This window comes from Arvicola amphibius, chromosome 12, assembly GCF_903992535.2.
Source record: "Arvicola amphibius chromosome 12, mArvAmp1.2, whole genome shotgun sequence".
Taxonomy (NCBI): domain Eukaryota; kingdom Metazoa; phylum Chordata; class Mammalia; order Rodentia; family Cricetidae; genus Arvicola; species Arvicola amphibius.
This window is the reverse complement of record NC_052058.2, coordinates 22,822,840-22,850,410: the sequence shown is the minus strand read 5'-3', so window position 1 is coordinate 22,850,410 and position 27,571 is coordinate 22,822,840. Positions and strand designations below refer to the sequence as shown.

The 27,571-nt window shown below is 50.7% G+C and overlaps 1 protein-coding gene, 1 long non-coding RNA gene and 8 other non-coding genes across 10 annotated transcripts; 6 read left to right on the top strand and 4 right to left on the bottom strand.

Annotated features, from left to right (window-relative positions):
* Positions 1–4,719: 4,719 nt before the first annotated feature.
* Positions 4,720–4,790, bottom strand: Trnag-gcc. Its single transcript has one exon. It is a non-coding gene; the product is annotated as a tRNA-Gly (tRNA).
* A 1,903-nt stretch (positions 4,791–6,693) lies between these two features.
* Positions 6,694–6,765, top strand: Trnag-ucc. The gene has a single exon. It is a non-coding gene; the product is annotated as a tRNA-Gly (tRNA).
* A 7,014-nt stretch (positions 6,766–13,779) lies between these two features.
* Trnag-gcc lies at positions 13,780–13,850 on the bottom strand. The gene has a single exon. It is a non-coding gene; the product is annotated as a tRNA-Gly (tRNA).
* A 662-nt stretch (positions 13,851–14,512) lies between these two features.
* Positions 14,513–14,595, bottom strand: Trnal-cag. The gene has a single exon. It is a non-coding gene; the product is annotated as a tRNA-Leu (tRNA).
* Positions 14,596–15,180: 585 nt separating this feature from the next.
* Trnad-guc lies at positions 15,181–15,252 on the top strand. The gene has a single exon. It is a non-coding gene; the product is annotated as a tRNA-Asp (tRNA).
* Positions 15,253–15,595: 343 nt separating this feature from the next.
* LOC119827532 lies at positions 15,596–22,879 on the top strand. The gene is made up of 3 exons (XR_005287684.1): positions 15,596–15,677; positions 20,027–20,126; positions 21,963–22,879. It is a non-coding gene; the product is annotated as an uncharacterized LOC119827532 (long non-coding RNA).
* On the top strand, positions 16,215–16,286 carry Trnae-cuc. The gene has a single exon. It is a non-coding gene; the product is annotated as a tRNA-Glu (tRNA).
* Trnal-aag lies at positions 20,237–20,319 on the bottom strand. Its single transcript has one exon. It is a non-coding gene; the product is annotated as a tRNA-Leu (tRNA).
* On the top strand, positions 21,111–21,671 carry LOC119827531 (40S ribosomal protein S18). The gene has a single exon (XM_038349289.1). It carries the CDS (start codon positions 21,170–21,172, stop codon positions 21,626–21,628), a length of 459 nt encoding a protein of 152 aa, XP_038205217.1. The 5' UTR covers positions 21,111–21,169; the 3' UTR covers positions 21,629–21,671.
* A 1,152-nt stretch (positions 22,880–24,031) lies between the features above and the next one.
* Trnag-gcc lies at positions 24,032–24,102 on the top strand. Its single transcript has one exon. It is a non-coding gene; the product is annotated as a tRNA-Gly (tRNA).
* The last annotated feature ends 3,469 nt before the right edge of the window (positions 24,103–27,571 follow it).

Below are 27,571 nucleotides of genomic sequence, written 5' to 3'. Positions count from 1 at the left end.
AGTGGCCCTGTCCTCCAGTGCCTCTTTGCCTGTCCCGACACTGCGTTGCAGTTCAAACGACCAAACAATGGGAGGAGGCTCTACACCTTTTGAGAGGGTGGCGAACTGGAGCAGAACGGCCAGGCGATGCTTCATAACGGGAAGTGGCGTCCTGTTTGCCGAAGAAACGATAGAGGTCACGGGGCACCGGGCAGCTAGCAGGGCAGGGAGGGGACGGGCAGGGCCAGGGGGCACGGGCAGGCGCCGATCGATAGCATGGGCACCGAATGCCAGCCGCGTATTGCCCGGCGGGCGGCTGGGGCAAGCGGCTGGCAGTCAGCTCCTAGACTGGCTGAGATTCTGGCTGCCTGCGAGAGGAGGGCGCCGTCCGTCGCTCCCTGGTGGTCTAGTGGTTAGGATTCGGTGCCGTCACCGCCGCGGTGAGATTCCCGGGTTCGATTCCCGATCAGGGAAGCTTCTCTTCCTCTCTGAAACTTTGCCTTCCTACACCTCGCGCACTTCTTGACACCTGTCCTGTCCTGCAAGGCTGGCCCCACTACCCCCACATCACCTTTCCTACCTTTTGCCCAATAGCGTCGCCGCCAGACTCTGCTGGTCTGCTCCACTCCACCCTCCCTAGCAACCCAACAGCCTACAGCCTCACCCGCGCTCCCTACCCGCACACTCACCAAACTTTTCCAAGCTTCCCACTCACGCCCACCCACTCTTTTCCTGCACACACCAACTCCTCAGCGCCTGTCTAGCTAAGTCCTGTTGCGACCCAATACAACCAGCCTACAAACCGCCACTATCACACGGACGACACAACACACACACACACTAACATGTAACACTCCCGCGCAAGCTTCAGACCCATTCATGGAGCCCACCGTGTCTCCACTTCACTCTATTGCCTGCTCTTAGGTCTCCAAGAAACCGTCTAGTTCGCCCCACCTGCTACACCTGCATCACACGCTCCCTGGGAACTTTCCCCTGCTCTTCACAACTGAGTTCTGACTTCAAACAAATGAAGGGATTCTTTCCTGTCTACAGTGTGAGTTTGTGTGTGAGTGTGTGTTTGTGTTTGTGTGTTAGTATATATGTGTGTGTCTGTCAATACGTCCATATGTCTGTTCGTCTGTCTGTATTCTCTCCTTCTCTGTGCATATTTGTGTGAGCCTAGGCATTTATATATGTTTGTATGCATGTATGCATGCCTATCTTGCAAACTCCAGGGCCTCTAAGCGATCGTTTATGGGGGCGGTGTTGCTATGGGATCCGGAGGAGGGCGCTTGTCTGGCCGTGAGTGGGGGTGTGCTGCGGGGTGGTGTTGATTCCGTGCTGATAACAGACCCGGTGGAAAGCACCTGGTGTGGTCACTAAGCTTCCACAGCGCCGCAGGGCAGACAGTGTGCCACCCCAGGCCCTATTTCCCCGAAAGACCAAGAGGGGTTTGGTTGAGCTGAGGCCAAGCCTGGCTGTTTTAAGGGCGCTGTTTCTGCGGCTCCTTATGTGGGCAGACAAGCAGTGAAGGTGCAGGTGCGGTGCAAGTCGGGAAATCGTAAGGGATGCTCACCTAAGGAGGATGAGATGGGGGACAGACAAGCCTTTTTCCCACCCGATCTCAACCCAGTCCCGCCCTGAAGTCTTCCCAATACAGGACACGGAGAGACACCCAAGTTGAGCTGAATCTGGGAAGGGTCTGTCCAGCAAGCTGCCAGGCCAGTTGTGTGGCTCCCATGAGACGGCCATGGGAAAAAGACACCAGACAAGCCTATGCTAGCAAGTGTGCGAATGGGGCCGTGGAAATCGAAAGGCAAGGATCCTCGCTTGCCTCTGTGCTCCCTGGTTTCTCATCAGCTCGGCCCTTCTGGCTGGGAAGAGGGACTCTGCTGGGAGAAAAGGTCTCTCTAGCATGTGCCTACGATGAATGAACCATCCAATAATTGCTGTGGGACAGACAGCACACAGGGGGAGGCTTGGTGTTTGGGGTGCCAGGGCAGATCCGGAGTGGTTGTGGCCAGGGGCGTGCCATCCTTGGGCAGGTGGTCCTGAGGTGTAGGGCAGCAGGCTGAGCAAGCAAGGTGGGAGCACTCCCCAACGACAGCTACCCACCGCATCAGTTCCTGCCTCTGCTTTCCTAAAGGGGCTGCCCTCTGTGAAGGACTTAGGAGCCTAAGAATCCAACACTTTCTCCACCCAAGCTGCTTTAGGTCGCGGTGTTTGATGGCAACAATCCCAAGCCTAACTCAGACCGAAATTGGTACCAGGAGTGGGGTATTGCTGAAACAGAGCCGATATCGTGCCTTCAGGATTAAAAGGAGCTCTTGGGTATGAACAAGAAAGGAATGCTTGTGATTCAATAAATGACTGGCTTGTGTGCCGCGTTGGCACAGGGTCAACCATGCTGCATGATTTTGGGGAACTTGACAAAACCCTGCATTAATCTAGGAAGAGAGACTCTCAGTTTAGGAGACACCTCCATGAGATGACGAGTGGTCTTATTTTTCCTTTTTTAAAATTGATATTCAGTGAGCTCTACATTTTTCTCTGCTTTTTTCCCTGCTTCTCCCTTCCCCCTAAGCCCTAGCCCAAGGTCCCCATGCTCCCAATTTACTCAGGAGATCTTGTCTTTTTCTACTTTCTACTTCCCTTATAGATTAGATCTATGGAAGTCTCTCTTAGTGTCCTCATTGTTGTCTAAGGTCTTTGGGATTGTGGTTTGTAGGCTGGCTTTCTTTGTTTTATGTCATTCTGTGTCTGGGTTACCTCACTCAAAATAACGTTTTCTAGCTCCATCCATTTGCCTGCAAAATTCAAGCTCTCAGGATTTTTATTCTGCTGTGTAGTACTCCATTTTGTAAATGTACCACATTTTCCTAACCCATTCTTTGTTCAAGGGGCATTTTGGTTGTGTCCATGTTCTGGCTATAACAAACAAAGCGGCTATGAACAAAAATAGTTGAACACGTCATTGTGGCATGATTGAGCATCCTTTGGACATACTCACAAAAGTGATATTACTGGGTCTTGTGGAAGGTTGATTCCTAATTTTCTGAGAAATGGCCACACTGACATCCAAAGGGCTATACCAGCTTGCACTCCCACCAGCAATGCAGAAGTGTTCCCTTTCCCCTACAACCTCTCCAGCATAAGTTGTCATCAGTGTTTTTGATCTTAGCCGTTCTTTCAATTGTAAGATGGAAACTCCGAGTTGTTTTGATTTGCAGTTCTCTGATGACTAAGGATGATGAACATTTTCTTAAGTGTCTTTCAGCCATTTTAGATTCCTCTGTTGAGAGTTCTCTGTTTAGGTCTTTACTCCATTTTTCTTATTGGATTATGTGTTGTTTTGGTGTCCAATCTCTTGAGTTCTTTGTATATTTTGGAGATCAGACCTCTGTCCGGTTTGAGGTTAGTAAACATCTTTTTCTATTCTGTAGGCTGTCATTTTGTCTTGCTGACCATGTCCTTTGCTTTACAGAAGCTTTTCAGTTTCAGGAGGTCCCATTTATTAATTTTTTCTCTCAGTGTCTGTGCTCCTGGGGTTCTATTTAGGAAGTGGTTCCCTGTGCCAATGTGTTCAAGTGTACTTCCCTCTTTCTCTTCTGTAAGGTTCAGTTTGGCCGGCTTTATGTTGAGGTCTTTGATCCATTTGGACTTGAGTTTTGTGCATGGTGATAGATACGGGTCTATCTTCATTCTTCTACTTGTGGATATGCAGTTATGCCAGCAACACTTGATAAATATGCTTTCTGTTTCCATTTGATATTTTGCTTCCTTGTCAACAGATGATGGGTCTTTGGTCGCACGTGTTGGGTATTGTCTTGATTCTCAGTGGTGTGGGAGGGCACATGAAGGGAGGAGGTGGGTAGTGGTCTCACACTTGATAAAATAGCCAGTAAGCTGTCCTCATGCCAGTCCTGTGCTTCAATTCCTGCCTCCAGGTCTCTCACCCCACCCTGTTTACAAGCCCCAAACCCCAAGCCTCAAACCCTTGTCCCCTGACTCCCATCAACTCCAGCCCCACCTATCCCCACTACCACCAGTGTGGCATTAAGAACTTTTAGGAAGAAATAAAACCGTCTCACCTCAAGGTTCCTCTAAGTCGAACATTTGATCGGAATATGACGTGTTCCTGGTCCCTACTCAGAAATAAATGTGCAGGAACCACAGCAGATGGTCCCAGGACCTGCTAGAGGAGATCAGGCTGCCTCTGCTCCTATCCATTTCCAACTCCTTCTCATCCCAACGCCTCCATACCCCAGTACCACCACCACCACCACCACCTCCACCACCACCACCAGCAGCAGCAGCAGCAGCAGCAGCAGCAGCAGCAGCAGCAGCAGCAGCCACCAGGGTAAAAACCCCATCTCCAAGCACCCACATTGGGTCTCTCTTGCTCTTGGTCGGCTACCTTGTTTGAGCTGTGACTGCCGACAACAGTAAACTTAAGAGCCCCACTTGGTTCGGTTCCTGGGTTCTCTTTAGAAAAAAGAAAAAAAGCTGCGGTGGTCAAGACCACTCCCGCTCGCCTTTGTTCAGGCTGGTCAAGGACTGAGGGATGGCAGAGTGGTAAGGCAGCTGTAGCAGAGTTGAGGAGAGGATTAGGATGATGGGCTCTCGCTGGATCTCTGGTAAGCCGCTGTCACTGTCGCTGGGCAGATGTCCTGTGCACCCTGGGCTTTGGGGACTGGTGCAGTGTTTGTTTGAGGCCCAAAAAAAAAAAAGACAGGACTCTGCATGAGCCGGGAATCGAACCCGGGCCTCCCGCGTGGCAGGCGAGAATTCTACCACTGAACCACCCATGCCATGGCCTAGGCTGTCACATGACTCCTCTCACAGCCTGGGCTCCAGGACCAGCTAGCTCCTCTTTTCCCGACAGCTAGATTCCGGGCCTTGACCCCATGGACCAAGCAGGCGAGCGCGCTGGCCAAGGACAGGAGAGTCCCGGGACCAGACTGAGGCTCGGCGGCTGAGCCGCCCCTCTCCCCTCTCCGGGACGCCTAGGTCCCACCTCAACCCTCCCTCTCCCTGCATGCCAGGCGAGGAGCTAGCGAGCCTGCAGGAGCGGGGGGAGCAGAAACAGCAGGAAAGAGGTATTGAGCACGAGGACCAGGCCACGAGATGCGGGTTAGGGTCAGGGTGGACGAGCTTCTGTTGGCAACGAATCTGCCGGCTGGGCTGCCACGGTGCTCAGGACCGGCCCCCACACGTACTTGAGCCTCTCCCCGCCCCGGAGGTGCCTTTAGCAAGGCGTCCAGCACGCGCTGCAGCTGCTGCCCTCCAGTAAGTGTCTGGTGTCGAGAGCAGGGCGCTCCTCCAGGCTCAGGTGTGTGAGGGAAGGATGCGGGCGTGAGGGAGTGTCGGTGGAATCAGATCGGCAGTGGAAGGGGGCACTTACGAGTCTGTTTTGGTGGGAGCAGGTGGCAAAAAGGCGATGTTGTCAGGTGTGGGATTCAAAATCACACCTCCAGGGGAGACTGCGACCTGAACGCAGCGTTTTATACCGCTCGGCCATTCTTATGGAGAGTGTAGGAGCACAGTGGACCTGCCGCGTCGGGGCGTCCGGGCTTGTGCGGGTCTGTGTGCTGAGGCTGCGGGCTTGGAGCAGCTTCCACCGCGTCTACGTCGAGATGCTGCTAGTCGCCAAAGTCGTTCCTTGTCTCGGTCCCGGTCCCGGTCCCGGTCCCTGTCCCGGATCTGGTCAGGCTCCCGGCACCACCCTAGCCCACGCGGGTCCGCCCAGCAACCGGCCCAGCGTCTCCCGGGGCCATGGACGGGACCAGGGAAAGAGGACGCAGTTGCGGGTCCGCGTCCTGATGAGAGGGGCGTTCAGGCCTCTTCGGGGAGACTTTGAGGTTCGGCGCAGAGATCGGCGGTGCTTCAGAGGGAGGGTGGCGGGTCAGCGAAGCGCATTGGAGGTGGCCGGCCGTTTTGGTGGCGGCATCTTGGTCGTCGCCGTCCTCTTTAGTATAGCTTTGAGTATCCCCGCCTGCCACGCGGAAGGTCGGGGTTCGATTCCCCGACGGGGAGACATACCTACTTTTTTAGCCAAACGGGTGGCCCTTGGCCCGCTGGCCATCCTTGCTTGCTCGGCCCCTCGCCCCAACGCCAGGACAGTGGTCCTCTAGCTCTGGTCGCCCACTGCAAGGACGGCACACACGCCTCCCGGCGGACGGGTTCCTAGGCTGGAGCCTGGCCCAGGGCTCTGATGCCTGGGAACGCGCCCTCTTCTCCACCCTTAACCCCCACTCCCGACGAGGCGGCTGGGCGGGTGACAGAGCAGGCGGCATGCAGCCCTCGGAGCCTGAGCCACCTCTGTGCCAGGAGACTCTAGATGGTGACATACTGTTGTCCCATCTGCTCCCTGGCTCCCGTGGCCCTCGTTGCGTGAGCTGCCCTGGCCGCACCCAAGGCAGCGGGCTGCTGCAGTCAGGAGGCGAGAGCGCCGCGCAGCACAGGCCTGTGAGTGCGAGAGCACGGGTGGCATGGGACGGAGAGGAACAACGCGCGCTTGGCGGCGGAGGCCCGGTTGGGGTTGGCGTGGGTGTCGGTGTCGATGTCGGTGTCTTCGTCGGTTTCGGCTTCGGCTTTGACTTTGAGGTCGGGGCAGTGGTGGGAAGACCTGATAGGCGACCACGACTTCGTCGCCGTCTGCTGGCTGGTGTCAGTCCCCGGTGTCCTCTGCGTGTGCGCCGTCGTGAATGTGCGGCGTTGGTGGTATAGTGGTGAGCATAGCTGCCTTCCAAGCAGTTGACCCGGGTTCGATTCCCGGCCAACGCACAGTACTCGCCTTTTGCCAAGGTTTAGGGCCCGAGATTGTGCGGCGGGCGGAACGACCACACAATGGGAGGCGGCTCTACACCTTTTGAGAGGGTGGCGAGCGGAAGGAAAATGGACAGGGCGGGGCAACATACCTGGAGTGGCGCCCCGCTTGCCGGGGAAGCAACAGAGGTCACGGGGCACCGGGCAGATAGCAGGGCAGGGAGGGGACGGGCAGGGTTAGGGGGCACGGGCAGACGCCGATCGATCGCATGGGCGCCTAATGCCAGCGCCGATTGCATTGCCGGGCGGGCGGCAGGGGCGGACGGCTGGTAGCAGCTTGGCGTCCTGGCTGAGATTCTTGGTCCCGGTGAGAGGCGGGCATCGTCGAAGGCTGGTCGTCACTTACTGGTGGTCTAGTGTTTAGGAATATGAGCTGTAACAGCTGCGACCGGGTTCGATTCCCGATCAGGGAAGCTTGTCTTCTTCCTCTCTGAAACTTTGCCTCCCGACACCTGTTCCCCTTCTTGACACCTGTCCTGTCCTGCAAGGGTGGCCCCACTACACCCACATCACCTTTCTTACATTTTGCCCAACAGCGTCGCCGCCAGACCCTGCTACTCCGCTCCACTCATACACCCTCCCTCCCAACCCAACAGCCTACAGCCTCACCTGTGCTCCCTACCCAGACACTCACCACCCTTTCTCTAGCTTCCCACTCACGCCCCCCCCCACTTCTTTTCCTGCACAGACCAACTCCTCAGCGCCTGTCCGGCTACACCTTGTTAATGCCCGACACACCCAGCCTACACACCGCCACGATCACACCTATGACACACATACACCCCAGCCATGCAATGTTCCCGCGCAAGCTTCCGACCCATTCCTGGAGCCCACTGAGTCTCCACCTAACTCTATTGCCTGCTCTTAGGTCTCCAAGAAACCGTTTAATTCGCTCCACCTGTCACACCTGCATCACAAGCTCCCTGGGACCTTTCCCCTGCTCTTCACAATTGCTGGATCTGGGAAGGGTCTGTCCAGCAAGCTGCTGGGCCAGTTGTGTGGCTCCCATGAGACGGCCATGGGAAAAAGACACCAGACAGGCCTAAGCTAGCAGGTCTGCGAATGGGGCCGTGGCATGCCAAAGGCAATGATCCATGCTTGCCTCTGTGCTCCCTGGTTTCTAGTCAGCTCGGCCCTTCTGGCTGGGAAGAGGGACTCTGGAGAAAAGGTCTCTCTAGCATGTGCCTGCAATGAATGAACCATCGAATGATTGCTGAGGGACAGACAGCACGCAGAGGGGCGGGATGGTGGTTGGGGTGCGGGAGCAGAGCCTGGGTGGTTGTGGCCAGGTGTGTGCCATCCTTGGGCAGGTTGCCCTGAGGTGTAGGGCAGCAGGCTGAGCAAACCAGGTAGGAGCACTCCCCCACCGACAGCTACCTACCTCATCAGGTCCTGCCTCTGCTTTCCTACCGGGGCTGCCCTCTATGAGGGACTTAGGAGCCTAAGAAACCAACACTTCTCTGTCCAAGCTGCTTTTGGTCGTGGTGTTTGATGGCAACAATCCCAAGCCTAACTCAGACGGAAACTGGGACCCGCAGTGGGGTATTGCTGTGACAGAGCCGATCCTTTGCCTTCGGGATTAAAAGGAGCTCTTCGGGATGAACAAGAAAGGAATGCTTATGGTTCAATAAATGATCGGCTTGTGTGCCACGCTGGCACAGGGTCAACCGTGCTGCTTGATTCTGGAGAACTTGACAAAACACTTCACTCATCTGGGAAGAGAGACTCTCAGTTGATGAGAAGCCTCCATGAGATGATGACTGATCTTTTTTTTTTCTTTTTTAAAATTGATATTCAGGGGGCTGGAGAGATGGCTCAATGGTTAAGAGTATTGCCTGCTCTTCCAAAGGTCCTGAGTTCAATTCCCAGCAACCACATGGTGGCTCACAACCATCTGCAATGAGGTCTGGTGCCCTCTTCTGGCCTTCAGGCATACACACAGACAGAATATTGTATACATAATAAATAAATATTTAAAAAAAATAAATAAAATAAAATTGATATTCAGTGAGCTCTACATTTTTTTCTGCTCTCCTCCTTGCCTCTTCCTTTTCCCTCCCCCAAGATCCCCATACTGCCAATTTACTCAGGAGATCTTGTCTTTTTCTACTTTCTACTTCCCATATAGATTAGATCTAAGTAAGTCTCTCTTGGTGTTCTCATTGTTGTCTAGGTCTCTGGGATTGTGGTTTGTAGGCTGGCTTTCTTTGCTTTATGTTTAAAAACCACCTATGAGTGAATACATGTGATACTTGTCTTTCTGTGTCTGGGTTACCTCACTCAAAATAACGTTTTCTAGCTCCATCCATTTTCCTGCAAATTCAAGCTACTGGTTGTTTTTTGTTTTTTGCTTTTTTTTCTGCTGTGTATACTCCATTGTGTAAATGTACCACATTTTCCTTACCCATTCTTCGGTCAAGGGACTTTTAGGTTGTGTCCAGGTTCTGGCTATGACAAACAAATGGCTATGAACATAGTTGAGGACAAGTCCTTGTTGCACAATTGAGCATTCTTTGAACATATAGCCAAAAGTGGTATTACTGGGTATTGATGGAGGAGGGTCATCTGTCTATGTGTTACTTTCAGTGGTTAATAAATAAACTGCCTTGGCCCTTTAATAGGACAGAAAATTAGGTAGGCGGAGTAGACAGAACAGAATTGTGGGAGAAAGAAAGCAGAGTCAGGCAGACCCTTCAGGCAATCGCCATGCCTCTCCTTTCTGAGATGGATGCAGGTTAAGATCTCTCCTGGTAAGCGACCATATCATGGAGCTACACAGATTACTAAATATGGGTTAAAGGAAGATGTGAGAATTAGCCAATAAGAGGCTGAAACTAATGGGCCAGGCAGTACTTAAATGAATACAGTTTCCATGTAATTATTTTGGGTAAAGCTAGCTGGGTGGCAGGAAGCGGCCAGCCGCTTCTATCCTTCTACAGATTGGCGCATAACGTGGTGACTAAATCCACTTAAAAACCTGAGAGGGCTTTAAAAAAAAGGGAGAGAGATTTTAACACAGCTTTTTGCTGTTTGCTAGGACGTGCTGTAGAGAGATTTCCAGATTCAGCCATAGTGGCAAAAAAAAAAAAAAAGCCACGCCAGCTATTTTAGAACGCCAGACATTTTAAAACGCGGCTTCTGGGCCCTGCTGCCAGTACAAACTCTGGCCATGGAGCATTTCTGGGCCCATTCAGAGTTGGGAACAAAGTAGCTGAGACCATGCCTGTGGCTCTGCTCTTCCTGCCTGGGTAGCCCGCCCGATCAGGTCTACTAAAAAGTGGCGGTTTTTAAATACTAGTTTCTGGGCTGTGCCACCATTGCAATCCCTGTCTGGCTCCTGCGGGAGACAGAACTTTTGAATGGAGTATTTGGAGTAAAGTGCTACAATTTGTTTGATGGCAAACTAGACTCACTGTGTGCCTGAAAGGGGAGCACTACGCACGGCTCAGAGACACAAGCAGCTCCATGTTAGCTGTGCTGTGAGAATAGCTCAGAGGCACAAGTGGAGAGGCTTAGCTGCTGGTCTCAGGCAGGAACTGTAGTAATTATCATAATAACGGCGCACTTAAGGTTTAGACCGGGCAGTAAACAGGCCGTACCGTATTACCCCTACGTAGCGCAAGCTAAAGTTTTTACGAACTGCTCAGCATTTTAAGAAATGCTCCTGGACAGTAAAAGAATTACAGATTAACAATAGGACAGATTCAGACATAAAAGACCTTTAAAAGGGTCACAATGTTGGATGAGTGTACATAGGCTTGAGAGAGAAAAGAAAAAATATAGAGAAAAAAGCTAATGCCTTAAAAAAGTAAAGTCTTTAAAGAGACAGAGTAAACAAAAATAAGCAACGTAAAAATGGAAAATTCTCAGAGAGCCTGGATTCTGTGTATTATTGTGTTTTCTTTGAATTTTTTGACTGTGAAGGAGCTAAGTACAAAAAACCATTTCATTAAATGGGCTTCCAAGCCAAACCTGCATATATGTTCTAAAGGTATCTTGACTTCAGAATTTGGATCTAAGGGTATCATGCTTTGGAAAGGACTTTCTTCTTTTGTTTTCACAGAGGATGAGACCCTGTGGATTGCTTCTATCCCAGTATGGTATGATAGACCACACCCTCCTGAAAGGTTGCTGTGAACACCCTCAAAAAATTACTTCACTCAACTGCTGACTGAGATGAGCCTGGCACACAGGTTACACCATTAAAGATCTGATTAACAGCACCCACATTCAGCAGGAAGCAGTTTGGAGAGAAATAACTGTGCCCATATTCCCAAATATTGCTTATAAATATTCTTTTACATTTAAAGGGGGATATGATATAGATATGAATAATTTGCATTGGTATGGATTTTAAGGTCAATTTTGTTATATGTATATGTATTTCTGCTCTTGATTAAGGTATTGTGATTGTGTAGTTCATTTTAAAATGTAATGTATAATTAGGAAATATAGGTTAATGGATAATCATCAATAATAGTCAAGCTTGTAGTCATGTTAGTTAGATTTTCTAGATATAGAGAGATATATTTCAGTTAGACATTCTTCATATCTTTCAAAGACTGCAGAATATGGCATTTAAAATATTTTAATAACTTAGAGCTTTTCATGACAATGAGACACATCTGCTCCTGGAAACACCAATATACTTCAAGAGGAAGATGGGCATCGAAGAGGCTCCTTATTGAGTTTGATAGCCATTTGGGCAAGAAACCGCTCTTGCCTGGACTGATGCATAAACTGGACACAAAGAACCCACAGAGAGAGGACTGCTAAACTTGCTAAAGGTGAGATGGTCCTTTGGGGTTCCTGACTTATGAAAGAGTCTGCAAGACATTCTGCATGACACAGCAGAAAGTGACTGAACTGTCTTTGAAATTTCCTGCTTCATGGAAATGTCTGCTGGATACTATGGGCCTGTAGGCCGAAGATGGATGCTCCAGTGGTACAGAGGAACTTTGGGTGACTGTCCAGGTAGCGAGATGTCTCTGTCATTTCTAGAGTTTGGAAGTTGCTTATTTCTTGATTGCTTAGGTAATATTATATTCTTCTGGAGTCTTTAATGGAGTTGAAGAATAGATAGTTATGGTTTTCCTTAGATATGATAAAAGATAAAAGAGATATAAATATTGTAACTGTAATTGTTGCTTGATGACTATTTTGTTATATGTAATTTTGCTATGTTAAAGTTAAAGCCTTCCTTTTTGTTTAAACAGAAAAAGGGGAAATGATGGAGGATGGTCATCTGTCTATGTGTTACTTTCAGTGGTTAATAAAGAAACTGCCTTGGCCCTTTACTAGAACAGAAAATAAGGTAGCTCAAACACTTGTCCCCTAACTCCCATTAACTCTAGCCCCACTTTCCCCACCAATGTCTACTTCCAACAGTGTGGCATTAAGGATGCCTAGAAAGAAATACAACCATCTCACATCAAGGTTTCTGTAAGTCACACATTTGATCCAAATATGACGTGATCCTGGTCCCTACTCAGAAATAAATGTGCAGGAAACACAGCACATGGTCCCAGGACCTGCTAGCAGAGACCAGGCTGCCTCTGCTCCTATCCATTTCCAACTCCCCCTAATCCTGTCACCTCCATACGTCACCACCACAACCACCACCACCACCAATAGCAACAGCAGCAGCAGCAGAAGCAGCAGTAGCAGCAGCAGCAGCAGCAGCAGCAGCAGCAGTAGCAGCAGCAGCAGCAGCAGCAGCAGCAGTAGCAACAGCCAGGGTAAAAACCCCATCTCCAAGCACCTACATTGGGTCTCTCTTGCTCTTGGTCGGCTACCTTGTTTGAGCTGTGACTGCCGACAAGAGTCAACTGAAGAGCCCCACTTGGTTCTGTTCCTGGGTTCTCTATGGAAAAAAGAAAACAAGCTGCGGTGATAAAGACCACTCCCGCTCGCCTTTGTTCAGGCTGGTCAAGGACTGACAGGTGGCAGTGGGCAATCCCTCTCCTGTGGTGAGACAGGCCCTTTCTTTGCCCCTGGGAGATGGATGAGTCCGGTGACAGATGAGTGAAGGTTTTCCTTCGTGGTACCCACAACAGTCGAGCATAAAGAGGATTAGGACCCCAGGAAGTGACACACGGTTCCAGGCTTGGGAGGCTGGAGAAGGTGCACAACAGAGAGTCTGTGGACATCCTGAATTTGCTGGAGCAGGCTTTGAGCCTTGCTGGTCAATCGGGCCAGGATAGGGAAGCTCCCTGGACAGACGACTTGCCAAGAGCCTAGGTCTCAGAAGGCCAGGGGTCAGTGCGGGACCTGCGAGGAAGAGCCATCTTGGCCCAGGAGGACCTAGATGGAGTTGAGCATATTTGTGCCTCTCTGGCATTCGCTGCGTCGACTTCCCTGAGTTTGTGTTTGTGTATGTGTGTGTGTATGTGTGTGTTTCTGGTGGGTGTGGTTATTTGTGTGTGGGTGTGAGAGATGGGGGGGGGGGCCTCCTGCTGACTGCCTTTGCCCTGAAGGTCTGAAGCTCTCTGGGCTCTCCAAGAGTTGCTGTTGGCGAAGGATTAGAGGAGAGAAGGCACCTGGTCCTCTGCGGGACTGTCCCTTGGCAAAGGAGGCAGTACAGGGTCTGGGACTAGAGAGGTGTTTGAGGTCCCTGCCAAGAGAGGTTCACCAAGTAAGTGTCCATTGTGGGAGAACCAGGCTGTGCGTGGACGGCACTGTGGAGTGAGAGGCTGGACGTGTGGGGTGTGAGTGACGAGGAGTCGAGTTATAAGAAAGGTGGAGGCACTGGATGGCGGCTGCGACTGTGTGCACGTGGGAGGGTGAGTATGTGAGGTGGTTTGAAGAAGTACAAGGCTTGAAGAAGTATAAGGCAGCTGTAGCAGAGAGATGGTTAGGGCGGGTCATGGCGTCTGAGGTTGAGGAGAGAGGACTAGGCTGATGGACTGTGGCTGGATAACTGGTAAGCTGCTGTCGGCAGTGCGTGCATGAGGAGCAAAAGGACCGGGACTCTGCATGGGCCGGGAATCGAACCCGGGCCTCCCGCGTGGCAGGCGAGAATTCTACCACTGAACCACCCATGCCCTGGTCCTTACTGTCACCTGACTGCTGTCACAGTCTGGGCTCCTGGACCAGCTATCTCTTGGTCCTATGGACTTGGCAGATGATCACGCCGGCCTCGGACAGGAGAATCCCAGGACCAGACTGAGACTCCGTGGCAGCATTGCCTCTCCCCTCTCCGGGACGCCTAGTTCCCACGTCAACCCTGCCTCTCCTTGGGTGGCAGGCGAGGAGCTAGCTAGCCAGCGAGCTTGCGGGTAGGCAGGTGGGCGGGCACACGGGTGGCTGTGCGAGCAGCAAAGGCCGGCAGTTGTGCGCTGGCGAAGGCCACCTGTGCACAGAAGAAGCCTGAATGAGCACAGCCCGAGAGGATGGGCCCGGTGGGCGTCTCCCGCAGGAGCTGGAGGAGCAAGAACGAGCAAGAAAGAGGTGGTGAGCGCTGTGGCCCGGACAAGGAGTGCGGGTTTCGGGTCGGGGTGGACGAGGTCTTCGGTTGGCACCGGGCCAACACCGCAGCTGCTGCCCTCCAGTTACTGTCCGGTTTTGAGAGCAGGGCGCTCCTCCAGGCTCAGGCGTGTGAAGGAAGGATGCGGGCGCGAGGGGAGTGTCCGTGGAGTCGGATCGGCGGTGGAAGGGGGCATGCACGGGTCTGTTGGGGTGGGAACGGGTGGCAAAAATACCAAGTTGTCAGGAGTGGGATTCGAACCCACGCCTCCAGGGGAGACTGCGACCTGAACGCAGCGCCTTAGACCGCTCGGCCATCCTGACGGCGGTCGCGGCCACTTTGCGGACCTGGCTGGTGCGGGCGCCCGGGCTGGTGCGGGTCTGGGTGCTCAGACTGTGGGCGTGGAGCGGTGTCCACCGTGTCCACATCGAGATGCTGCTAGGCGCCAAAGTCGCCCCATGTCCGGGTCCTGGACCCGGTCCCTGTCCCGGAGCTGGTCACGCTCCCCGCACCACCCCAGCCTACGCGGGGCGCCCAGCAAACGGACCTGCGCCATGGACGGGACCAGGGGGTGGGAACGCAGTGGTCTCACAGGGCTACGGGTCCGCGTCCTGGTGGGAGGGGCGTTCTGGCCAAGGCGAGGAAACTTTGGGGTTAGGTGCGGAGGTCGGCAGTGCGTTGGAGGGAGGGTGGCGGTCCAGCGAAGCGCGACGGAAATGTCCGGCCATCTCGGTGGCGGCATTGTCATCATCGTCGTCATTGTTTTTTTTTTTTTTTTTTTTTTTTTTGGTTTTTCGAGACAGGGTTTCTCTGCAGCTTTTTTTTTTAGAGCCTGTCCTGGATGTCCTGGACCTAGCTCTTGTAGACCAGGCTGGCCTCGAACTCACAGAGATCCGTCATTGTTGTCATCCTCGTTAGTATAGTGGTGAGTATCCCCGCCTGTCACGCGGGAGACCGGGGTTCGATTCCCCGACGGGGAGGCATGCTACCTTTTTTAGCCAGACGGGCTGCCCCCCACTTACAGGACTGTGGTCCTCTGGACCAAGAGCCGGGCTAGGGCCGCCGCACTGCCAGGCCGCCCCACAAGCCTCCCGACCGTTGGGGGTCCATGGACTGGCTCCTGGTTCAGGGCTCTGACGTCTGGGAACCCGCCCTCTTCTCCCCCATCCCCCCCCCCCCCCCACGAGGCGGCGGGGCGGGTGTCAGAGCCGGCGGCATGCGACCCTTGGTCCCTGAGCCACCGCTGTGCCAGGCAGCTCTGGGTGGTGACGTGCCCGCTGGCTGTTGTCCCGGCTGCTCCCTGGCTCCTGTGACCCTTGTTGCGTGCCGGAAGCGCCGGTGGCTTCGGAGGGCGAGGAACAATGCGCGCTCGGAGGCGGAGGCCGGGTTTGGGGTTGGCGTGGTTGTAGGTGTCGGCTTCGGCTTTGACTTTGAGGTCGGGGGCAGTGGTGGGAAGACCTGGTAGGCGACCGCGACTTCGTCGCCGTCTGCTTGCTGGTGGCCCTCCCCGCCGTCGTGTGTGTGTGTGTGTGTGTGTGTGTGTGTGTGTGTGTGTGTGTTTATGTGTGTGCACCGTCGTGGAGGTGCGGCTTTGGTCCCGAGTCTGCGTCTGCGCGACTGCGTGCCGGGCCGAACGACCATACAATGGGAACAGGCTCTACACCTTTTGAGAGAAGGGCCATGGTGAGGCATCATACCGGGAACTGGCGCCCTGCTTGCTGGAGAAGCGACAGAGGTCACGGGGCACCGGGCAGCTAGAAGGACAGGGAGGGGACGGGCAGAGCCAGCGGGCACAGGCGGGCGCCGCATGGGCGCCGAATGCCAGCCGCTGTATTGCATTGCCGGGCAGGTGGCTGGGGCGAGCGGCTGGCAGTCAGCTCCTATACTGGCTGAGATTCTGGCTGCCTGGGAGAGATGGACACCGTTGGTGTGTTTCCGTCCCTCCCTGGTGGTCTAGTGGTTAGGATTCGGCGCTCTCACCGCCGTGGCCCGGGTTCGATTCCCGGTCAGGGAAGCTAGCTTCTCTTCTTCCTCTCTGAAACTTTGCCTCCTGATACCTCGCGCACTTCTTGACACCTATCCTGTCCTGCAAGGGTGGCCCCACTACTCCCACCTCTCCTTTCTTACCTTTTGCCCAACAGCGTCGCCGCCAGACCCTGCTGGTCTGCTCCACTCATACACCCTCCCTAGCAACCCAACAGCCTACAGCTTCACCCGCGCTCCCTACCCGCACACTCACCAAACTTTTCCTAGTTTCCCACTCACGCCCACCCTCTCTTTTCCTGTACACACCAACTCCTCAGTGCCTGTCAACTAAGCCCTGCTGTGGCCCGCACACCCAGCCTTAACACCGCCACTATGACACCGACGACACACACACACCCGCCACCCAGCGCTCCTGCTCAAGCTTCTAACCCACTGATGGAGCCCACCCTGTCTCCACCTCACTCTATCGCCTGTTCTTAGGTCTCCAAGAAGCCATCTAGTTCACCCCACCTGCCACACCTGCATCACATGCTCCCTGGGAACTTTCCCCTGCTCTTCACAACTGAGCGCTGACTTCAAACAAATGCAGGGATTCTTTCCAGTCTACAGTGTGTGTCTGTGTGTGTCTCTGTGTGTGTGTGTGTGTGTTTATCAAATTGTCTGTCTGTATTCTGTCCTTCTCTCTGTGTATGTGTGTGAGCCTAGGCATGTATATATGTATGTATGTATGTATGTATGTATGCATGTTTGTATATATGCATGCATGTATGTATGCATGCGTATCTTGCAAACTCCAGGGTCTCTAAGTGATCGTTTATGGTGGCAGTGTTGGTATGGGATTGGGATAGAGAACATGTGTCCTGCCGTGGGTTCGGGTTTCAGAGGGCAGTAGGGAAATCCCTGAAAGACTTGGTTGGGGCCATTGGAGTTTTGAATGAAGAATCTGTGGTTCTGTGGTGTCTTCAGCTGGGGCTAAGGAGTCACCCATGATTAATGAACAAGGGACTGGACCCAGCAAGGTGAAACCTTGGCTGTGCAGGGACAATCTTTTATAGTGCTCACCTGGAGCTGAGAAGCCGGCGGAGATGAAGAAGACAGCAGCGTCACTGAGGTGAAGTGCCCTGGGGGTGCTTCCTGAAGGTCAGCATGCAGAGGCCGTGTTTTAGGGGTGCTGAGGCTGAACCTCCCGGCAGTCAGTGGTTTTGAAACCATGTAGGAGGAGTCAGCTACGTAGTGATGTCTTTGAGGGTGTGGGAGGTTAGATCCTAGAGAGCACTCGAAGCTTAGAGGTGAGTGGTGGGTGGAGTTTGTGAGTGGCTGAGAGGAGACAGGAGTGAAGGCGCAGCCTCGGGTGCAGTGCTGTGAGCCCCACTGCAGCTGGAAGGTGTGGGTCCTGATGGAGCAGCGGAGGTTTGTCACTCTCATAGGTTAGGGGTAGGCCCTGAACATCTAGGCTGTCAACAGCAAAGGCCAGTGAGTGTCTTGGACATGCCTGTCCGGTACTGTGCGACAACTACCAAGGGGAGCAGCAGACTCAGAGTGGGAGACAAACTGCCTCATGCAGCAGAACCCGGGGAGGGTGACAGTCCACACCATCTGTAACCCACAAGGTGGACAGCAGATGTCAGGCACTGGGCTTCTGACACTGTTGGATCTGGTTTTGTTTTCCTCTGATTGTGATAGCACCCTGGTTTTCTTTCCTCTCCATAGAAAAGAGTGTTTAACTTGTAAACAAACAAACAAGCAGAAACATAAAACAAACAAAAAACCATTCTTTTGAAATATCGACATTGACCGCATTGACAGAAGCCCATAGCTTCTGGGTATTTTTATGTAGGTGTGAGAGAAAGATAGATGAAGAGAGTGAGAGACAGAGAGAATTAGAAAGTCAGAGGATGGTTTAGGGGATAGCAGCAAAGAGGAGGGGAGAGAGAGAGAGAGAGGAGAGAAGAGAGACGACTCTAATCGATGCTAGAGTCTGATCTATCTTCTCCTCTCTCTCTCCTCTCTCTCTCTTTCTTCTCTCTTCTTCTCTCTCTGCTCTCTCTCTCTCTCTCTCTCCTCTCTCTCTCTCTCTCTCTCTCTCTCGCTCTCTCCTTCTTTCATTTGAGGAGTGGTTTTGAAGTGCCAAAGTCACTGTGGATGGCCAAATGCGTGGGTGGACTCTGAAGCAACAAGCTGAGACAGGGTACCACCTTCATCTCATGTAAGACACCCTGCCGGCTGATGAGCCCTAGGAAGCTCCCAGGGCCTCTTAGGAGTGGCTGTTAGTGAAGAGTTAGGGGGAAGAAGGCACCTGGTCCCCTCCAGGGCTGTCCCTTGGCAAAGGAGGCAGAACAGGGTCCAGGGTAGGGAGTTGTTTGAGGCAGTCAGGAAGTCCCTGAAAGACTTCGTTGGATCCATTTGGGTTTTTGAATGAAGAATCTGTTGTCCTGCTTAAATGGGCATGAGGAATTATTTGTGATTATTGAAGATGAGTTCAGCGTCTGTGTTTTGTGTTTGTGTGTGTGTGTGTGTGTGTGCGCGCGCGCGTGCATGCATGTAAAAGAAAGAAAGAGAGAGAGAAAGTAGCACTTACCAGGGAGGGAGGTGTAGCCAGGGAAAGGTTGCAAAGTCACTGGAAAATGTCAAAATTTTAGTAGACCCTGACTGGAGGAAGACACTACATCCTTTCACGTGTCCTTGATAGATATTGAGCCTTGGGTGAATGGGCCAGGCAGGGGAACACGAATTGACCAAGAGGACAGTCACAGTTTCAGACTGAGTCTCTGTGAGTGAGCCCTTTCTCTCTCGTTGTAGTATTCCCCACATCAACCTTCACCCTGTCCTGCTGGCCCCCTGCCCGACAGATTGCCACTATCTTATAGCCTCTGCTTTCCATAGTTAGCTGCTCCTTTGCTAAAGTATATGGAGAGGGGACAGGGGAAGAGTCTGATCAAGGGCAGACACCAGGCCCTTTTGAGTAGGCCAGGGATTATGGGCAGTGGATTAATCTCAGGCTGCATCCAGACTGTGCCCCTGTAGAGCCCGGGTCTACCCTGCTCCTGGGGTTACCTGAGGACAGTTTCTGGTCAGCCAGCTAAAACTTTCTGTTTGTGTTTGTGCTCCCTCTGCCCCGCCTGGTGATTAGTTGTTGGGCCTTGTTTACTCCATCTTGGGTGTGGCAATTTCCTACCTGCCTGAGGGGAATTCCTTGTGCAGCAGCTAGGTATTTAAGGATTTCCCCAAAGTTGAATAAATGGCTTTCAGCTGATCTCCTTTCAAATGACCCAGGTCTCTTGTGTGTTCTTTCAATCTCCAGGCTCTTGCCCGGCTCGCATACGTACAGTGGCGCACGAACTGTACCGAGAGAGTAACACAGAATCGGGTGTTACATGCCCCCTTGGGCTCCTCCTGCTGGCTGGGAAGGAGTGGGGGGAGGGGGAGTGGCGCAAGGGGCTGGGGCTGTGTGTTGACTGGGAATCAAGCAGGTGTGCATAGGGAAAGGCCACCAGCAGAGAAGATACCTCGAAGGCCACCTCCCGGCAAGATGGGGGCAGTGGGTGTTTCCTGCCGGGGTTGGAGGAAATGGAACGGGCCAGAGGTACTGACTGGGCCTGAGGGTTACTCTCCTGACATCACACTAACCTCACTAACAGGTTGGCCCTCTGCTGGTGTTCAACGTTTTTGTGCACAAAGTCCTCTGCTACCAGAAGGCACGTGCAACAGCCTGGCTGCCCCTGTGGCTCCAACGCTCAGGACCGGCACTCTTACTCTGTTTTCACACAGGCCTCTCACAAACAGGAAACTACGGCTTTACCAAATGCCACACAACAGAATTTTGCGTGTGTTTACAAGACGGTTTTTCCTCCGGACACTGTCTAATAGGGTAAGTTGTGTGGATGAGGGGATTGGAGACACTAGAGTGGTTTTGGAAGGAAGTGTGAAATGTTATATCTCAGGTTTCAGTGTGTGTGGTTTAAAAAAAAAAAGAAAGCTTGTCAGGAGTGGGATTCGAACCCACGCCTCCAGAGGAGACTGCGACCTTAACGCAGCGCCTTAGACCGCTCGGCCATCCTGACTTCTACTATGTCCCCCTTCCTGATATGGGAATTACATCTCCGGGTCTACCTGAGTGAATGTGGCAATTTAGGTACTCAAGTGTCTTTCCTTAAATATGCTTTAAATATCTGCTTAAGTATCCCATTTCATCTTATCTAAAGGTTTCTGTTTGTTGTTATGAGTCAGTGACTGTCCCTGGACGTCAGACTTAGCACCAAAAAAAATAAATAAATAAAAATAGATAATAATATACACCTCTAAATACTGTCTAACAAACTTTAAAAGATATTTTATTGTTTATTTGTACATATTTGGTTGCTTTTTTTCCCCATGCATGTGCATCAAATGGAGTCCAGAGAGAGCATTAAATCCCTAAGAAGTTGAGTTATAGTGGATTGTGAGCTCCCAGGAATTGAACCCAGGGTTCATTGGAAAAGGAGCTAATGCGCTCAACCACTGAGTCATCTCTCCAGCCTACGGAAAACATTAATCAATCAAACAATTAATTAATTTTAGACTGTCTTATATAGTACAAACTCACTTCAGTAGCTACAGATGATTTTAAACTCTGCCCCTCCTCCTGCATTTACTTTGCATGAACAGGGACTGCAGGGAGGTGCCACACACCGGGCATGCGCAAAGTTTTGTAAAACATTCTTCTCTATTTACGTAGTTACTATTTTTGTATTTAAGTACTCCTTACATAAGTAAATGTTTTTATTTATGTAATATGAAATTTTTTGTTTACATAAGTAAATAAAATAAGTAAATATTATACATAGCTACTAATTTAACCTGATATTTGTAACCTGCAAGAGTCTAAGTGTTGCTTCCACGGGAGGCCTACACGCCGCCGATTGTGCCGCCGCCATGTCTCTCGTGATCCCTGAGAAGTTCCAGCACATCCTGCGAGTACTCAACACCAACATCGATGGGCGGCGGAAAATAGCCTTTGCCATCACTGCCATTAAGGGTGTGGGGCGGAGATACGCTCATGTGGTGTTGAGGAAAGCAGACATTGACCTCACCAAGAGGGCTGGAGAGCTCACGGAGGACGAGGTGGAGCGTGTGATCACCATCATGCAGAATCCCCGGCAGTACAAGATCCCAGACTGGTTCTTGAACAGACAGAAGGACGTGAAAGACGGGAAGTACAGCCAGGTTCTGGCCAACGGCCTGGACAACAAGCTGCGCGAGGACCTGGAGCGACTGAAGAAGATCCGGGCCCACCGGGGGCTGCGCCACTTCTGGGGCCTTCGTGTCCGAGGCCAGCACACCAAGACCACTGGCCGCCGGGGCCGCACTGTGGGTGTATCCAAGAAGAAATGAGTCCCTGGGCCTTCGCTGTTAATAAATAGTTTATATGCCTGTGGAAAAAAAAAAAAGAGTTTAAGTGTTAAAACAACATAAAATGAACAAAATCAATAAGAGAGGCAAAGCACCATGACGACGGAATATAAAAATCTTCCTTCATGGCTGGATGTGCTTCACAAGTAGTCAGACGATTTGGGAATGCACCTAAGAGTATGATCGTCCTAGAGACATACTTTTCTTTTTCAGATTGAGTGTCATTGTTTTCCTGGAATTAGATGTGTTTCTGACTCATGCGAAACCAACATAGTTGTTTGTTTGTTTGTTTTGTTTTGTTTTTTATCCAAAACAGGTATTTTTATGATACTGAAAAATACAGTGGCAAAAAACTGGCGGAAGCCATGCTGTAATCTCCTGGAATGGCCCACAGATGTTTTGTGAATGGAGTTCCTTATGGAATGGCTCTTTGGAGAATCCTGCCCACCACAAGGGCCTGTGGAGGTGATGCTGCAGACCCCTGTGTGGATCCTAGGGAACTCTCAAGCTTCAGGCCTTCCTAACTTTCGTAACACTTGTTCTTATGGTCATTATGGTTTTCCTTTGTCAGTTGTGATTGTGGCTGAGTTTACAGGGAACTAAAGCTGATAATTTGTCTAAAGTTTCTACAATGAAGTTAAACATCTTTGCTGTCTATCACAGAAATTAGTTAATCAAATCGCCCCTGGCAGCCTTTGCAGCCATCTTGAGTAAGCAGGGAGAACTCTCTATGGTTAATGACTCTGGCTTACTTGAGTGTCCTTAAAGAGAGAGGGATATGGATAGGGAGAGAGGTTGGGGGGAGCTACATCCCAAGAACTTAGGAGATGGTTTCTTAAAAGATGACATAAGAATTTATAGAAAAAAATAAGGAAAAGATAAAGGTTATTGAAAGGTCAGAGATCTCTGATGCCATGGTATGAAAGACAAGTCAGACATTGTTTTACAGTGCTCAAATATCAGCAAAGGAATCTAAATCTCCCAGTCCCCTTGGAAGTAAAAGTACAAGTAGAAACTGCCAGGCAGAATAGAAACTTGGTCCCAACAGTTAAAATTAATGAAGAATTAATCATTACCATTCTGAGAATATATAAAAGATTAGGATTACAAGTGCTTCTCACATAAAAGTGGTATGCAGGGCTGGAGAGATGCCTCAGTGGTTAAGAGCACTGCCTGCTCTTCCAAAGGTCCTGAGTTCAATTCCCAGCAACCACATGGTGGCTCACAACCATCTGTAATGAGATCTGGCCCCCTCTTCTGGTGGGGGGTATACATGGAGGCAGAATTTTTATACATAATAAATAAATCTTTTTTTAAAAAAGTGATATGCAGACAGTAAGAAATTGACTTACAGCTGAAAAATATTACCCTAGGTATGAGATCATATTCTGTGCTATCTACAAAAATATAAACCCATCATAATGTTAAAGACTAAACATAGAGTTTGAATGTATTTTATTTTGTAGCCACATGTTTGGAAGCAGCCTTGGCAGAGTACAAATAGGAAGTGCCCAGCTAAACATAATCACTTGGTTAGCAATATAAAGTTCATGCTTACACAGGGAAAATGTCAATTAATGATGATAAGAAAGTGGGGAAAAAGAAAAGAAACTAAAATGGGTAAATGTTCATGTCTTGGAAAATGATTAAAGGGAAATGAATTGAAACTGCCCATGTTTGAATGCATTATAGATAAACATTAGTAAATGCAATATATATATATATAATGCATATATATGCATTATGTAACTATTAAATAAAGCTCGAGCTATTCAGGGTAATGTGTTTGAAATAGCCAGTGATGAGACTCTACATTTTCTCCAAATTTACACCTCAGTCCTGAAGCCCAGAAAGGTGAAGCTGGACTCGGGCAAAAGAAAAAAAAGAAACAAAACAAAACAACAACAAAAACACTCAGAACAAATAAAAAATTCAAAAACATGCAAGAAATAGAGGCTATTGTAAATGGTTGGGAAATAGTAGGTAAAAAAAGATTTTACTTCCTATCATTTAATTAAAATCTCCAAAAAGTGGAAAAATAACAAATTGAGAATTATAATGCTACAGTCTTCATAGTCACCACCAGCAGTACAACCACCTTTGAGCACGAGCAATGACTATCCAAGTACAGAAAAGTTTTCACCCAGGTAGTGAAAAAAGCCTCCCTCGGATTCACCCAACCTAAAAGGCTGTAGACGCAGCAAGAACACCCCACCTACTAGGACCCAGACCTGCAGCTCTTTGAAACCACCACGTCCCTGGCCCTCTGATTGGGCCAATAACTTCAGAAAACGCCCATTCCTGAGCATCTCTGGGTTAGCTGGGGGGGTCTTGTCAGGAGCAGTACCTGGCTGTGTTGTCACTTGAAAGAACACACAAGAAATAGCATGGGTGGTTCAGTGGTAGAATACTCACCTGCCACGTGGGAGGCCTGGGATCGATTCCCGGCCCATGCAGAGTCCACTCTATTTTTTTTTTTTTTTTGGTCAGTCCTCATGCACGCACTGCCCCAGTGTCCAATACCCAGGGTGCACAGGACATCTCCTGGCCAACGATAGTGACAGTGGCATACCAGTTATCCAGCCACAGCCCACCAGCCTAGTCCTCTCTCCTCAACTCAGACGCCATGACCAGCCCTAACCATCTCTCTACTACAGCTGCCTTACCACTCCACTTCTTCCAACCACCTCACATACTCACCCTCCCGTGTGCACACAATCGCAGCCGCCATCCAGCACCTCCACCTTTCTTATAACTCGACTCCGAGTCACGAACACCCGACACGTCCAGCCTCTCACTCCACAGTGCCGTCCATGCACAGCCTGGTTCTCCCACAATGGACATTTACTTAGTGAACCTCTCTTGGCAGGGACCTCAAACACCAGACCCTGTTCTGCCTCCTTTGCCAAGGGACAGTCCCGCAGGGGACCAGGTGCCTTCTCTCCTCTAATCCTTCGCCAACAGCAACTCTTGGAGAGCCCAGAGAGCTTCAGAGCTCCCCGGTGACGGCAGTCGGCTGAGGCCTCTCTCTCTCTCTCTCTCTCTCTCTCTCTCTCTCTCTGTCTGTCTGTCTGTCTGTCTCTGTCTCTCTCTGTCTATCTCTCTTTCCCACACACACACAAACAACCACACCCACCAGAAACACACACACACACACAATCGCAGAGAAGCTGATGACGTGCAGCCTGGAGAGGCACAAACATGCTCAACTCCATCAAGGTCCTCCTGGGCCAAGATGGCTCTTCTCTCAGGTCCCGCACTGACCCCTGAGACCTAGGCTCGTGTAGGCTGCTCATAGGCAAGTCGTCTGTCCATGGAGCTTCCCTATCCGGGCCCAATTGACCTGGCAAGGCTCAAAGCCTGCTCCAGTGAGCTCAGGGTGTCCACAGACTCTGTGTTGAGCACCTTCTCCAGCCTCCTAAGCCTCACACTGTGTGTCCCTTCCTGGGGTCCTTATCCTCTTTGTGCTCCACTGCGGTCGGTACCACGAAGGAAAACCTTCACTCATCTGTCACCAGACTCATCCACCGCCCAGCAGCAGAGAAAGGGCCTGTCTCACCAGAGGAGACCGACTGATCTCTGCCATCCCTCAGTCCTTGACCAGCCTGAAAAAAAGGCGAGTCGGAGTGGTCTTGACCACCACAGCTTTTTTCTTTTTTCTAAAGAGAAATCCAGGAACAGAACCAAGTGAGGCTCTTCAGTTGACTCTTGTCGGCAGTCACAGCTCAAACAAGGTAGCCGGCCAAGAGCAAGAGAGACCCAATGTTGGTGCTTGGAGATGGGGTTTTTACCCTGGCTGCTGCTGCTGCTGCTGCTGCCACCGCCGCCGCCGCCGCCGCCGCCGCCGCCGCCGCCGCCGCCGCCGCCGCCGCCGCCGCCGCTGCCACAGCCGCTGCTGCCGCTGCCGTTGCCGGTGGTGGTGGTGGTGGTGGCGGAGGTGGTGGAGGTGGTGGTGGTGGTGAGGTATGGAGGCGTTGAAAAGAGGGGGAGTTGGAAATGGATAGGCGCAGAGGCAGCCTGATCTCCGATAGCAGGTCCTGGGACCACCTGCTGTGGTTCCTACACATTTATTTCTGAGTAGGGACCAGGATCGTGTCATATTCAGATCAAATGTGTGACTCAGAGGAACCCTGAGATGAGACGGTTTTATTTCTTCCTAGGGGTTCTTAATGCCACACTGGTGGAAGTGGGGATAGATGGGGAAGGTGGGGATGGAGCTCATGGGGTTTAGGGGACAAGGGTTTCGGGCATGTAAGCAGGGTGGGGTGAGAGACCTGGAGGCAGGAATTGGAGCAGAGGACTAGCATGAGGGCTGCTTGCTGGCTCTCTTATCCAGTGCGAGACCACTGCCCACCTCCTCCCTTCATGTGCCCTCCCACACCAATTGAGAATCAAAACAATACCCTAAATGTGTGACTAAAGATACAGAATCTTTTGACAAAAAAGCAAAAAATATCAAATGCAAAAAAAGCATAGTTAACAATAATGCTGGCATAACTATATCAACATGTACAAGAATGAAGATAGACCCTTATCTATCACCATGCACCAAACTCAAGTCAAAATGGATCAAAGACCTCAACATAAAGACAGCCACACTGAACCTTATAGAGGAGAAAGAGGGAAGTACAATTGAACACATTGGCACAGGGAACCACTTCTTAAATAGAACCCCAGCAGCACAGACACTGAGAGAAACAATTAATAAATGGGACCTCCTGAAACTGAAAAGCTTCTGTAAAGCAAAGGACACCATCAACAAGACAAAATGATAGCCTACAGAATGGGAAAAGATTGTCAACAACACTACACTGGACAGAGGTCTGATCTTCAAAATATACAAAGGACTCAAGAGATTGGACACCAAAACAACACATAATCCAATAAAAAATGGAGTAAAGACCTAAACAGAAAACTCTCAACAGAGGAATCTAACATGGCTGAAAGACACTTAAGAAAATGTTCAACTTCCTTAGTCATCAGAGAACTGCAAATCAAAACAACTCTGAGTTTCCATCTTATAATTGAAAGAACGGCTAAGATCAAAAACACTGATGACAACTTATGCTGGAAAGTTGTAGGGAAAAGAGAACACTTCTGCATTGCTGGTGGGAATGCAAGCTGGTATAGCCCTTTGGATGTCAGTGTGGCCATTTTTCAGAAAATTATGAAACAACCTCCACAAGACCCAGTAATACCACTTTTGGGTATATGTCCAAAGGATGCTCAATCATGCTACAAGGACATGTGCTCAACTATGTTCATAGTAGCTTTGTTTGTCATAGCCAGAACCTGGACACAACCTAAAAGCCCCTTGACCGAAGAATGGGTAAGGAAAATGTGGTACATTTACACAATGGAGTACTACACAGCAGAAAAAAAACAACCGACAGCTTGTATTTTGCAGGAAATTGGATGGAGCTAGAAAACGTGATTTTAAGTGAGGTAACCCAGACACAGAAAGACATAAAGCAAAGAAAATCAGCCTACAAACCACAATCCCAGAGACCTTAGACAACAATAAGGACACTAAGAGAGACTTCCATAGATCTAGATCTAATCTGTAAGGAAAGTAGAAAGTAGAAAAAGACAAGAACTCCTGAGTAAATTGGGAGCATGGGGACCTTGGGGGAGGGTTGAAGGAATAAGGGAGGAGAGCAGAGAAAAATGCAGAGCTCACTGAATATCAATTTTAAAAAAGGAAAAATAAGACCACTCATCATCTTATGGAGGCATCTCCTCAATTGAGAGTCTCTCTTCCCAGATGAATGAGTGCAGGTTTTGTCAAGTTCTCCAGAATCAAGCAGCAGGGATGACCCTGCGCCAATGTGGCAAACAAGCCGATCATTTATTGAACCATAAGCATTCCTTTCTTGTTCATCCCCAAGAGCTCCTTTTAATCCCAAAGGCAAGGGATCGGCTCTG